This window comes from Sparus aurata, chromosome 20 (genome assembly GCF_900880675.1).
Source record: "Sparus aurata chromosome 20, fSpaAur1.1, whole genome shotgun sequence".
NCBI classification, from domain to species: domain Eukaryota; kingdom Metazoa; phylum Chordata; class Actinopteri; order Spariformes; family Sparidae; genus Sparus; species Sparus aurata.
The window spans coordinates 22452275-22466327 of NC_044206.1; the positions used below are offsets into that span (position 1 = coordinate 22452275).

Here is a 14053-nt window from a genome sequence, read left to right on the forward strand (position 1 = left end):
ACATGATTTGTGGTAAATAGGCATAAATATGTAAAGTATGATAATAGAGGACTATTGTAGAGAGATGTTCGAGTGTCCGGGACACATGAGCATCTCGTGTCATTGTCTGCTTGTCGTGCCAGTTCGTGCACATACAGTATGAATGCTGGTTCTCAAATCTGACACACAAGGATGAGCTAATCCGAACGTGTGCTGTGGACTAATGTGTGTTAAGTGCATGTACTGTAGCATTGTTGTTTCCAGCTACTGTATGTAATCTCACTCCAGAGCACGATGCTGTTACGTACCCGTTTTCTATTCTTCTGTAACTGTCACACACTTAAATGCAGTACGAGTTGCCCGACTGTCCCGACGCCGTGTGTGTTTTGACTTTCAGTTTAGAGAAGATCAGATGGATTACACGCGTCAAGGCTGAAAAAGTCAAGGTTTAGGAAACGCTCATAAACTATAACAGTGTCGTCTGTCAGCAGCCTCCAGGTCCTTTTGAGTTAACACAGATGGTGCTTTCATCGGTGCTCGATGTGTCGTTCTCCCGCTAATTCACAAAATGATATCTCAACATCTGGCTCGACTTTAAGCAAGTATGAGCTCGATCGAGTTTATCTGGCGGACGCTTCAAACCCACAGTCACGAACACTTTGGGCCTGTTAGCACCGTCTCTTTGGAATAATCCGCTTCTGGCCTTGTTTCGCCAGGCAGCGGCAGAGGTTTGGCAGCTGTGAAGAAAGAGACCATTCTTTTCTGTGGAGAGAGGCTGGGATCCTGGTCCTCTGTGAGGAGAGGAAGGAAGTGAGGCAGGCGGCCGGGGCGGAGAGAGAGAGAGAGACGAGCTGAGAGAGAGACGGGCACAGAGAGCCAAAGCTACCGTATATGTACAAAAGTGTGTGGACACCCAAACATTCAACTCACATAATGATAGTGAAGATAATTACGATTACTTCTGGTTCTGGATTCAGTCTCGCCACAACATTTTTGAACCCGACTGCAGGAATTTGCTCGGTGAGGTCCAACATGAGCGTCAGTTTCCAGATTCATCCCCAAAAAGGTGTCGGACTAGGTTGACATCAGGTTTCCGTGAAGGCCGGTCACATTTATTTAACGCTGTTTCTTTATGGGCCCCGGCTTTGTGCACGAAGGAAACAGGAAGTGGACGAACACAAACAGCTGACACAAAGTTGGAAGCACACCTTTGTCCTCAACACAAAAGCATGTGGACAGGATAGAGAGAGAGAGAGAGGAGGGAGAAGCTGGATCTCTTCATTTACATCATATTGACGTCTGATATTAGGGATTGTTTTTGTTTCATGATTTATTATTACATTTTTAGAAATGGTCAATGTGACGACTTCAGATTTGTCTAAAACCCTAAAGACTCCTCAAAGAAAATCAGCAGATCCTTACGTTGATGTTCTGCTTAAAAATAACTGAAAACAATGAATCAAAATCAATGAATCGACTCAACTTTGCACCTCTGTCTTATATATATAGTGCCTTCTGTACAACAATGACTGACAGTGTGATTAAAACTCAGCGGTCCTCTGTCACACTGTAACATGGGAACTTGTGCCCGTGGACAGATGGTGAACTATTCATCATGGCTTATTTGAGCAATGACGGCATCTGATACATTTATGACAATGGCTGATGTTTAGCTTGTTCTGACGTAAAGTCAACGGCTCTGAATACAAAGGCAAAATTCCTTTCAGCTGGAAATCAGCTCGTATTCTTCTCCATCCTCTCTGTGTTTTAATTCCCTTTTCTGCTTTATTTCTTTTCCTTTCATCTCCCCCTTTGCTTGTTTTTCTTTCTTTTTGATTTCCGTCGTCTCTTTCTTGTCCATCTTTGTCATCTCTTCTTTTACTTTTCTTACTTTTCTGTTGCTCTCCAGCCTTAAACTCCTTCTTGAGAAACCAGAAGCATCTCTTTCAAACAGAAAAATGTTGGTTTAATCTAGATAAACGTCTTATTATTAACGTTTAAATGCCACGTTTGTAGGCAAATGAATCCCACATCAGAACAACACGTCAGCACTGATTACTCTCCAAACACACTTGACGTTAAGAGTTCTCCCGTTTTTCGACCAGGGATCATTATTGTCGATCAGATCACGCAAACTAAATTGTCATCATATACATATAAAAGTATTTTCTTCCATATCTCAGTGATCCTTCTCTGTGCCCCCTCAGGTTTGAGAAGGGGAGGATCTACAGCTACATCGGCGAGGTGGTGGTGTCCGTCAATCCTTACCGTGCCATGAACATCTACGGCCGCGACACCATCGAGCAGTACAAGGGCCGCGAGCTGTACGAGAGGCCGCCCCACCTCTTCGCCATCGCCGACGCTGCTTACAAAGCCATGAAGAGGAGGAACAAAGACACGTGTATCGTCATCTCAGGTATCACGGGAAGCCCCCCTCTCCCCCTCTCCTGCACGGCCCGGACACGAAGCACAAAGATGATTCACTGTCTCGTATTGTTACAAGTTTTCTGAAGAATTTCTGTCGTATTGGAAAAATAAACAAAAGTCCCGCTGTGACAGTCTATTATTTCCTCTCATCCTCAGATGTTTTCTGTTCAAGAGAAGTTCTAGAGAAGTTCTAGAGAATAGACATTTTTGTAAAACCGCTGTTAAGTAAGAAATATAATGCATTTTTCTCCAACCCATTATTTCATGTGGTCACAAGCTGCAGCCCAGAGAAACCACACAGAGGATGAAGCACCACTCGGTGGTCAGAGGAGGAAGTGAACCCTCATATCACGTCCATACGAGACAAAAACACAGGATAGTTTTCATTTGTGAACGACATTACAGTCTGTCTGCTGCTTTAGGGAGGCAACAATGTATTCTTAGAGGAGAATCAAAACAATTGATCACAATGTGTCATCTTTTCTTAGAAATTTAATAGAAATGAGAACATGTCAGGATCATTAATGTCATAATGTCATATTTTCTTCTTTAATACCTCTATTTCATATTTATCCAACATTTATATGTCAAACTGTGTTTCCTTTTATGTATATGAGCATTTCAATCAATCAATCAAACTTGGACTGTTACTAGATTAATGCACTAAAATACAATGAAACTTATGAAATAAATAAACATAAAAAATATGAGACACTAAATCAAAGCCAGACTGAATAGATAAATCTCAAAATCTTGTTTAATAATGTTTAATTAAAACATCTTGAACCAAATAAAGCAACAAACCAGGCTTTGTTTTGCCGTCTGATGACAGAAACCTCTGACTTTATGTTGTGTTTTTTATGTTTGAGCAGCTTTGTCCAGATGTTAACGTTCACTTATTTAGTCCACTCGAAGTTTGGTGGCTTTTGGTTTTGTTAATTTGCCCTTTGTGTGTGTGTTTGCAGGGGAAAGTGGAGCAGGAAAGACAGAAGCCAGCAAGTACATCATGCAATACATCGCTGCTATCACCAATCCCAATCAGAGGGCTGAAGTTGAAAGGTGAGCTGCTGCCATTGACCCTTTTTACGCCCGAACATGCTGCAGTGTTCTGCACAGGCTCGGCTTGGTGACCAAACATCAAATCTTCCCAGATGAGGAGACTTTTCTTTCCTGTGATATTTGCATTGTAACAGCATACAACTAATACTTCTTATTATTTCCTCTTTGTCATGAAAAGGTCTTTAATAACGCATTTTGTTTCCTAATAACGCTACAGGAACTCAGACGGCAGGTCAGGTCATTTTTCTTATTTTATCACAGCCATTGTTGTGTGAAGTAAGTCATCGTCACACGTCGTCCAGTGAATAAATACTGCCGGGAAAAGTCTCTTAAATCATGGTCAGATATAGTTACAGCTCAACAAGGTCACTGATAGCTGAGTAGGTGTGGCCCTGACAGCGTAACAGGAGGAACTGTGCCATATTACTAATATTTAACTGTGGTGAAAGCAGATAGCTGTGGAGAGGGAAGCTTTGATTTGTAGTAGACACAAATGTAGGTCAGAGATTAAGTTGAGATCTGTGTAAGAAGAATGAGGTTTTAAGGTCAACTGATGCAGCCGGGCGTTGAAAACAAACTCCCGGAGAAACATTTGAGTATGTCAAACCTAGTCCACGCACACAAAACAAACATTACACAGCAGAATTTACGTAATGGTGTCACGTAATAAAGCAATGATTATAATTTGGTAAAAATGTAGGTCATCGTGATCTAACTCGGGTCACAGGAGAATGTGCGGCATGTGTTTTAACTCCTCTCTGCCAACTAACCTTTGGCACCGCAGTATAACAACTTTCCACAGTATTGCATCTGAATTCATGAGATTAGATTATATTGTGCGATCAGTATTATCGTCCTCCAGGTTATAAATCCAGGTGTATAAAAGGTGACACACATTCTTAAGATAAACAATAAGAGACTATAGATGAAAGTTTCAGTTAAAGAAATTGACTTTTTTTTGGACAGTTTTTGATCTTTGTGTAGTCGCACATGTGGCCAGAATCACCTGGAATATCGTCCTTTCTCCCCCACAGGGTGAAAAACATGCTGCTCAAATCCAACTGCGTCTTGGAGGCCTTCGGGAACGCCAAGACCAACCGCAACGACAACTCCAGCCGCTTTGGCAAGTACATGGACATCAACTTTGACTTCAAGGGGGATCCCATCGGAGGCCACATCAGCAACTACCTGCTGGAGAAGGTAAACGGCACGTCGGCTAACAACGACAGTCACACAGTGTGTATAATCTGGTGACAGTGAAGGTTTCTTTTACTGATTTAGTTCAATAAAGAGTTGATTGTGAGTGCAGAAGGGAAAAAGGTTTAACATATTGTGTTGTACAACAGGTTGTTTCAGCCAAGCATTAAATTGAAATGTGTTCCAAATGTTGTGATAATTCCCACATTGGACTGTTGTTCCAGTCATCTGGTGGCCATGTTCCTCTTTGTCCCTCCGTTGCATGCATGAGTTGATCCCAACCTGGAGGTCTGGACGCCCACTGGGGATTCAGGATGTTGGGAATCAGAGGGGTTGTGTCTTGATAAACAAGATGCTGCATGAAATGTGCATTTATTCCACTACACAGGCTAGATTTGTTAAGACTTTTCACTAATTGTGCCTGTATTTCTTGTGAAATACTCAAGAGTTTTCCCCTTGCAGAAACTAGAGCTGAAGCATAATGAAAACCATCAATTGTTGTCGTTAACATATGCCGAATTTACAAGGGGGCGCAAGTAATTAAGAATTTGTCATAGACAGAGTTTCACAAAGTTGAAAAATGTTCTCCAAGCTCAACAACTCACAGAATTGAGCAATTTTATAAGGGAGTCTGGGGAGTTTCTACCCCTCTTCATCTTCTTGCTGTTGTTGACTGTAGTTGATGTGGCTGCTGATGTCGGTGTTCAAGTTTGCTGTCTGTTTTGGTCTTGTCCTTTCAAAATAAGACGACAGTGAATGAATATGCACCCTTTACAATAGCGTCATTGCCCCTCAGCGCCCCTAACTGTGACTGACTTCCAGCATTTTTGCTTTAAGGCTCACAAAAACTGTTAAAACGAAACAGTCTGTAGGGGAAAATTATTTTTGTTTACAAGCTCAACCTATGACAAGGGACATGGCTCCACTTTAAAGGGTTGAAAAACATTTTAAACACCCTGTCATCATCATACCGCAGTGCCTTTTCCCTCCGCTCACACAGCTGTGATGTCACACTGTCCTGTTTTGTTTGTTTTGCAGTCGAGGGTCATTTTCCAACAGTCAGGCGAGAGGAGCTTTCATTCATTCTACCAGGTAAACATGCTTGTTTGTTTGCATATGTGTGTGTGTGTGTGTGTGTGCATGCAAACGTATTATTTTTGTTTGTGTAAGACTGAATCGACCGGCAGGAAAAATGAATCCATGCAGCATTTCTGAGTCATCAACAGGCATTTTGTTCCTACGTGTAGGAGTGTACGGAGGTGAGAATGAGGTCACAGTTTGTGTTGGATGTTAAGTGTGAGAGAATGAGGAAATCTTCAGTTTAGATGCATTAAATTAAAACATCGCAGCCCTAAAAAAAAACACAAAGCTCTACTGTGTGAATTTGTGTATGTAAAGTTTGTGTGTTTCTGCTCGTCACCAGCTGCTCAGAGGAGCTCCGGACTCCCTGTTACGCTCTCTTCACATCCAGAAGGACCCGACAGCCTACAACTACATCAAAGTCGGAGGCCAGATTAAGGTAGACTAAACAATTAACGTGAAAGTGAACTCGCATACACACAGTCGGACGAATAGAAGCGCATGAAAACCACAAAAAAAACGAAAGTCCGAGCGCGTGTTTGTTTGCAGGGGGGAGAAAAACAACCAATCAAACCACTCTCAGATGTGTGTTTCAAGCTTTCTGGAACAAACCACACCAATCACATATTTGGAGTTTAAGGTTTTGAATGTAGGAAAAGTATTTCAGCCCTCATCATCATCTCTGTGACGCTCTACAGAGGAGGGTTTTTGTTTTTTTTTAGAGCTCGGCTGTGCGCTGATGTCTTAATGAGTAGGAACGAAAACCGCTCGACAGCAACAAACAGCCTGATGTCATGGAACAAAACACGACCAAACAGCCGAGGTGGCGGTCTGTGCACGCTGTGTGTCTCAGCGGCTCCTATTTTTTATATAATGCCACATCGCAGTTAAGCTCCAGTTTGCAATTTAATTAACCGTGGGAAGTTGATATCCCGGCTTGATTAATTGGAGAGGAAGAAGAAGAAGCTGTGGGACAAAACTAAAACACAAAGATGCTGAAAAGCTGACAACACAATTGAGATTGATCCAATACACTAGTTTCCTTGTCTTTCTTCCTCCCTCTCCAGTCTTCTATCAACGATGGGGCCGATTTCAAAGCCGTGGCCGATGCCATGAAAGTGATCGGTTTCACCGGGGACGAGGTTCAGACTGTTTACAAGATCCTGGCCACCATCCTGCATCTGGTAATACTCGATAATATCAAACCCCTGCTCGTTTCTCTCTCGCCAGCTGTGTGCCAGTATCTCTGTTGTGCTGTGTATAGATTTTTTAGACAAATGAGTGTGCGGCCCAGTGTTGCCAAGATGGATAATGAGAATAAAGATTTGAGGATGCGCTTGTGTCCACTGAAAAAGCAGCTCACAATTTAAATCTCGTAATGGTTCTTTTTAACACATCTGTATTGCAGGTTGGTGATAATTTCTTTGGAAGTTCCCTGTGAATAAAAATAACTTAAAAACAGAGACAAAGCTTAACCACAGTTAAGTGTCGCGTGAGTTTATCCCAGATGTTGATTTTCAGAGGAATTTCCTTGCAAAACCTGCTGAATTTAACGAGTAAACATCCAGTCACCATTTGTGTATTACCGAAAACCTTATTTTTCACATATGTTGAAATGTGTCCCTACTCAAGCTGCCTATGTAATGTATAGACACGTAACTGGTATCGATATTCTTGCCCGATGTTGAACTCTTAAGCAATAAGCCGTCCTCCTCTGTGGCCTCTGTTTTAGGGCAACCTGACTTTCGGGGTGGACGGCGACGTGACCTTGATAGAGAACCCAAAGCTGGTGTCGATACTCAGGGAGCTGCTGTCCACCAAAGAAGAGAACGTGGAGAAGGCCATGCTGTACCGCACCGTGGCGACGGGCCGAGACGTCATCGAGAAACAGCACACGATACAAGAGGCCAGCTACGGACGGGACGCTCTCGCCAAGGTTATTGTTGGAAAAAAACCCACAAAATTACACGTTGTGGTCGGTCTGTCAGGCCGCACGACAATGACAAAAACAGCACGGACCCGCTGATGTCCGCGGGGTTGTGACATTTCACTAAACGATATTTTCACAGCGGTTCACGCTGATTCACAGAAGCGTGAGTCACAATGTTATGACTCCAGACAGAGGCTGGAGACTGTGGAGGAAGCAATGCATGTGGGCACATTTTAAACCAGCAGTGTGGGCTGCGAACAAAACGTCTGACTCACTGATATTGTGACATTTTCACTCGCGGCGGTCGCATCTGTGACTGTCCATTGTCTGCGTGCTAGACCGCTCTGTGCCGGCAGCCAATCATCCGCCACACGCACTGATTCTGATTCTGATGAATGCGTCTGTGTCGTCCTCAGGCCATGTACGAGCGTCTGTTCTGCTGGATTGTGGGACGGATCAATGACATCATCGAGGTGAGGAACTACGACGCCAGAGTCCACGGGAAGAACACGGTCATCGGGGTGCTGGACATCTATGGTTTTGAGATCTTCCAGAACAACAGGTTTGAATGACAGCAAATATTCCACCTGTGTAAAAAAACACGACAACACCTGCTGCTTTGTGTAGAATATTTTACAGTATGTGAATCCGTAACATTCGTTCTTTTTGCAGCTTTGAACAGTTCTGCATCAACTACTGTAACGAGAAGCTGCAGCAGCTCTTCATCCAGCTGGTGCTGAAGCAGGAGCAGGAAGAGTATCAGCGAGAAGGAATCCCCTGGAAACATGTACGGAGGATATTTTTTGGTCCTACTGTGTTTTAATTTGAGATCTGTTTGTTCAGTTGGATGTTTCTCTGTCTTTACAAAGAGACTTTGACTTTATCTTCTGTGTCCTTTTGTTGTTAGATCGACTACTTCAACAATCAGATCATCGTGGATCTGGTGGAGCAGCAGCATAAGGGCATCTTCTCCGTGCTGGATGAAGCCTGCATGAATGTGGGCAAAGTCACGGATGAGGTTTTCCTGCAAGGACTCAACGGCAAACTGGCCAAACACGCCCACTACACCAGTCGCAAGGTAAGAAACCCAAACTCCATCGTCTCATCTAAGACAGACATATAAAGATGCATAACTTCCTCCGATTGTACAAACATGTAAATGTTCAGGATGTGACCGCTGCCACTTTGCACTGGTGACATCATTTAGATCCAGAGTCTGCACAGAAGTGATTGAGTGGAGGAGCAATGCGATTGAGTTCCCACCCACACATCCACCTGACCCAGAGCTCAGCTGTCAATCATGATGTTAAACCCCCTTTTACAGCATCAAATAACAAAAATATCAGACAGATTAACCTTGGACATCCATTAGTGTTATATGAAGTACGAAATATGACAGAAACCCTTTTTGGGAACATTTTATTTGGCTTTTACTTTGAGTTTTTAGTTTGTCCGTATCATCAAGGGGATGGATTCATGACCTATACTGCAGGGAGCCACCAGGGGGCGATCAAGAAGTCATGTTATCTATCTTTATGTGTCAATGATACATGAATTTAACAGTTTATACTTCTTCACCTGAAGATTTCAGGTGAAGAAGAAGAAGTTTAAATGTAAATGTATCAATAATTTACTTTTATTTGTATTTTTGGCACTTAAATATGTTTATTGTTAGATACTTTAATGAGTATACAAGACTTTTAATCGAGGATCATTCACATGGATGACTGTGACTGACGGGTCTTTACTTTTTCTCAAATATGATTTTTGGGGGTCTCATTTGAACTGCAGCACTATGATGATTAGTCTCTTTAATTTATCCACTGATAGAAGATTTACCAGCAAGTATAAAAATAGTCAATTTAAAGGCATTCATCGAGGAAAAATGTAAATTATTGTGTCATTGTAGCTTCTATAACGTCAAAATTCGTCATCTTAAGAATATAGTGAGCTGAATGTTTTTGTTTTGGGCTGTTGGTTGGACAAAACAACACTAAGAATCAATCAGTCAATTAAAAATAATCAACATTTTCATCCATCGTAAAACTGATAATGTCTTGCAGCCCTCTGCTGAACATTGTTGATGTAATTCTGGATTTTTACAGCGCATGACGGTTGATTTTCAGTCACGATTTGCTAATGTAATCAAACAACCAAAACAATAAAATCAGCGAGACATGAAGCATTAGATGAGATTGTGGTGCTTGCAGGAAGCTGAGAACACCAGAGGGCAGATTACACCACGCAGTGAGTAACAATCAGCGGCAGAGAGCAGAGAGATTGAACCTGATCCTGTTAGTTTGAATAATCAGGAAGGCTTACAGTCTAATTCACTCTAATGGCTTGTACTGGCAGACAAAACATGAGCCAATTTACTTTGCTAACATCCTCAGTTTGTGTTCGGGATCAGATGACTTAGATAAAGGCAAAGTCACTCCTCACTGTCGCTGATCTGGGGTCAGTGTGTTTCAGCCTCTGCAGATGTTAAACATGTCAGAGGCTGATAAGCAGACGTGAAACCACAGCAGTGTTTTATAAAAGGACTGCAGTGTCCTCCGTGGACACAAGAGGGCATCAGCTGTCAGAGAGAGCGAGCCGGAGTCTGACTCGACACTTTGCACAAGTGATGTCACTGTCAGCCAATGGGAGAGTGTGGAGCTGGTGCTTTGCTGTGTTAGAATGGGTGTCGGAGGGACGGGGAGGTGAAGAGGATGTTTTTACAAATGTATGAGGAGAAGCAAACAGAGAAACTGTGAGGACGACGAGGGGGAGTGAGAAAATGATGCAGTCGTCGGTAAACTGGATTTTGAAACCAAAGCTGCGGCCTGATAGTCCCCGTAGCTTTAGCTGAGAGATGGGAAGCAGTGAGTTTGCTACTTGTTCCACCAAGTTAAAGAAAAGAAAACCTCACAAAATGTCAAGGAAGGAAACATTTTTAGGTGCTACACACCGTTTTTTCCTGCTTCTGCCCAACTCGCCGCTTCATGTTACTTCTGTCCTCGCCTGTTGTCTCGTCTGATCCCTGGAGTCAGAGTCACATCTGCTGTAAATCGCCTCCATACTCTACCCACTGTTTTCAAACTGGCCTCTGTGTTCAGTCCCAGTCTGGTGTCCACCAATGGCTAACTGAGCTACTTGCTAATGGCAACTAGTCGCTACCAAGCCCTCAGGAAGTAGGTCGGGGGATGAAGCCAATTTTCATAGGGACTGTGTACTACAGCCTCATGTGATGCCCAGCGGCACAAAAATACTCTCTCCCATAAGCTAACATTGTAAAAGAAGCGCCTGTAAAACAGCAGTCATATATTTTTGAGCATCTCGACCTCTGCGCTTGACTGTCATAATTTAAGTCTTTTGGTCCAGTATTATTTGTAAAATCTAGAAGAGCCAAACGATTAAATTATTTCATCTTTGTTCAAGTTAGCTAGGTGCTAAACAGGAAGCTAGTTGGCGGAAGTCTCTAATGCGCAACTGAGCAGCTTTCACAGGAATGATCGGGGCTCCACCTTCCAGCTGTGTCCACTAATTATCAGTCCATGGTCGCTAACGCCAAAGATAGCTACAGAAAAGAACACACAGAGTAGCGATGATTGGCTACGCTGCCCCCTATAGTTTTGGAGCTGCGTTACAATTCTTGCCATTTCATACAGATTGCACCTTTTTAAAGCAACAGGCTCCAAAGTGAAAAAACATCTTTGTGCTTCCATTTGATGCAAAAAAATACATTTAGCTAGTTAAAAGGCTCCGAATCCTGCAGACAAACTGTTTCCCCATCCAGTGGAAAAAAGCACACAAGGGACAAGGGAGCTGAGAATAAGAAAGGATGAGTCAAGACGGGGTAAAGATTGTGCCGTGCTGCAGGCTGTATCGATTCGTGAAGCATCTCTGTCATCTGGGAGTCGATGCGCTCCCTGCTGTCGCCCTCCTGACCTGCTCCTCTGGCAGCGGCACACATGTGAAATGGAGGGTTGAAACTTGCAGTCGCCCAGCTGTTACTTCCTGGAGCCAATATTGGTGCAAATCAATATTAGCCAGAAATCTTCTCCGCTCTCTCTCTCCCCTGTTACTGTCTGGAGTCCTGTTGCCTGGCAACTTAACATAATGGGCTTTTTTGTCAGGAAGCAGTGTGGATTGCTGAGGGCTTTAGTTGATCTCCAGGGCATTTTTTAACAGAGTGTATTACTGTTTAAATTAACAGTCATGATGAAAGTTAATCCAGCGAGACGAGGCTTTCATACAACTTTGTCATTAAAATTCATCTGTGGGGAAATCCACAGGGGCAAACAGACCCCTCCCTGCATTTATCATTCACAAGCACCTTAGTAAACGGTTAATAACCCTCTATAATGTGTTTTTAAACAGGTATAAGGACATTTTAAGTGTTCATTAATGCCTACGAAGATATATTTTATATTTTTAGAACAGTGGTCAGTCACAGAACGAGTTGTAGCTACATGGTGCAACAACATCGTTGCCAGGCACTACTTCGTCAAAAACTTCCAGGTGACAAACATTTTACATTATAGTTTACGGACAGGTGGTTATTATACAACACTTCATAACTTGTATATAAGTTTCCGTGATCAGCGGAGAGTAGGAGGATCGTAAATGGAAGGAAGGTAAATTACATTTTGAGCGGTCGAGAAGGCAAAAAGCCACCAGCCATGTTCTTTATTTCAGCTAATAAATTATAATTTTTTCCATCTTGCAATGCATAAGTCATTTTCTTTTTTCATCTCCTGAATCTCTGCGACGACTGTAAGCCAGTTATCTTCTGCAGGCGGCGTCTGTCTGCAGCCCTCTACCAGTGATTGCTTTTTTCAGCTGCACCAGTCAGTGTTTTCTGGAGGTATCTACTATTTCTGTTTCTGTCCGCTGTGTTCAGATTAAGAAAAAATATGAATTAAGGGTCCTACATATTTAAAGAGCCCGACTCTGCTTTAGATTCCAAATAGGGCACGTTTAAGTTAAGTGTTACCCATGCAAACTAGATTTATCCATGTTATTGTTTGAATTAGACTTTGTATATATTAATACAAAACATATGAGCTGCAGACAAGAAACTACAATTTACTAGTTTCACTTGACACTACAGGTAAACAGATTTTAATTACATCATCCTTAATTTCCTCATCTTAAGGTACATATTCATATTTTTGTTTTGTTCCCTTTCTTAAATAAATTGGAAGAGAAACAAAACCACTCCTCATGTAAGAGGTGGCTTCATACAATGAACACAAAAGAGCCACGTGGGTTGTATGCAACCTTTTTTTTTATTAATATGATAATGAGCTTGTTTTTTGTCGTTTCTGGTGATTTGTTACCGTCTGTGGACCCGCATACATTGAGAGGTCCTTTGTGCATTGATTGATGTCATGGTGATTCCAGTTGAGAGTGATTAATTGTCCCATATGGACGTTAATTGAAAAGGTGGAGCGGTGGCGCTGCCACGGCTAATTAGACGTTTTGTTCTTAGCACCACTTAGTGGTCGTAGAAATATCTGCAGTCTTGTGAGATTCTTTAAGTAGAGATTGAATTCACATGTTATTTACTGAAGTAGAGACGATTTATTGCTCTTGAAATAAATGAAAAGCAAAGTTTGTGGAGGAACATCGTGTCCGCACGTGGACGACATCAAACTGAAGGACTGTGATTTCAAACGTGCGATGCAGACGTTTATTTCCTCTTTTTTTTTGCAAAACATATTGACTGATTTTATTTTAAGTCTCCTGAATAATGAGAATAAACAACAACAACAAATGAAATAGTTAGACAGAGCAAGACATTTAAGGAGAAGCCTGAGCAATGCACAAAAAAAACAGAAAATAAATTAAATGATAAAGTTAAAAAAGCGCTGACTTTTAATGACATTCCAGCGGAGAGGGTTTCTGTAATTTCAGGAGGGGAAAGGAACCCTGAGATTGTTGAATTACTCTCAGCCGAAGAGAAAAAAAGAGAATGAAACATTCCCTGTATTATAGTGTGACCTGAAATAGATATCCTAAGCCTCACTCATGATGCAAATGAGCTCTTGGGGAAAGTTCAGAGGGGAACAAAGTGTACACGAGCTCTGCAGACTTTAAAACACCCACCGCCGCCGCTCCTCCAGCCTCGCAGCTCACGCAGCCTCTGCACGTCTGTCTGCCGGGATAAAAGTGTGAAGGTGGAAAGAGAAGATGAAGTGAGAGGAAAGAGGAAGAGAGGAGCGCAGGGAGAGACGGGGAATTAAATGTGAGAGGAAGTGAGATATGCACATCAAGGGAGAGAAAAAGGGGCTGCGACATGCAGACGAGGAGGAAACCAGGAGCTCAGAGTAAAGTCAGTGATGTCTGATGCAGCACCTGATTCAGTGGCGTAGTTTTTAGTTTATTTCTCATTTT

The 14053-nt window shown here is 42.4% G+C and overlaps 1 protein-coding gene across 1 annotated transcript in view; it reads left to right on the forward strand.

Moving 5' to 3' along the window:
* myo1d (myosin 1D) overlaps positions 1-14053 on the forward strand; it is a 109368-nt gene that overhangs the window by 19600 nt on the left and 75715 nt on the right. Inside the window, exons 2-11 of the mRNA XM_030400612.1 lie at positions 2187-2395; positions 3372-3465; positions 4500-4665; positions 5701-5754; positions 6086-6181; positions 6810-6926; positions 7475-7678; positions 8089-8234; positions 8345-8459; positions 8580-8750. Coding sequence (XP_030256472.1) covers positions 2187-2395; positions 3372-3465; positions 4500-4665; positions 5701-5754; positions 6086-6181; positions 6810-6926; positions 7475-7678; positions 8089-8234; positions 8345-8459; positions 8580-8750 — 1372 coding nt within the window. The remainder of the gene's footprint in view (positions 1-2186; positions 2396-3371; positions 3466-4499; positions 4666-5700; positions 5755-6085; positions 6182-6809; positions 6927-7474; positions 7679-8088; positions 8235-8344; positions 8460-8579; positions 8751-14053) is intronic.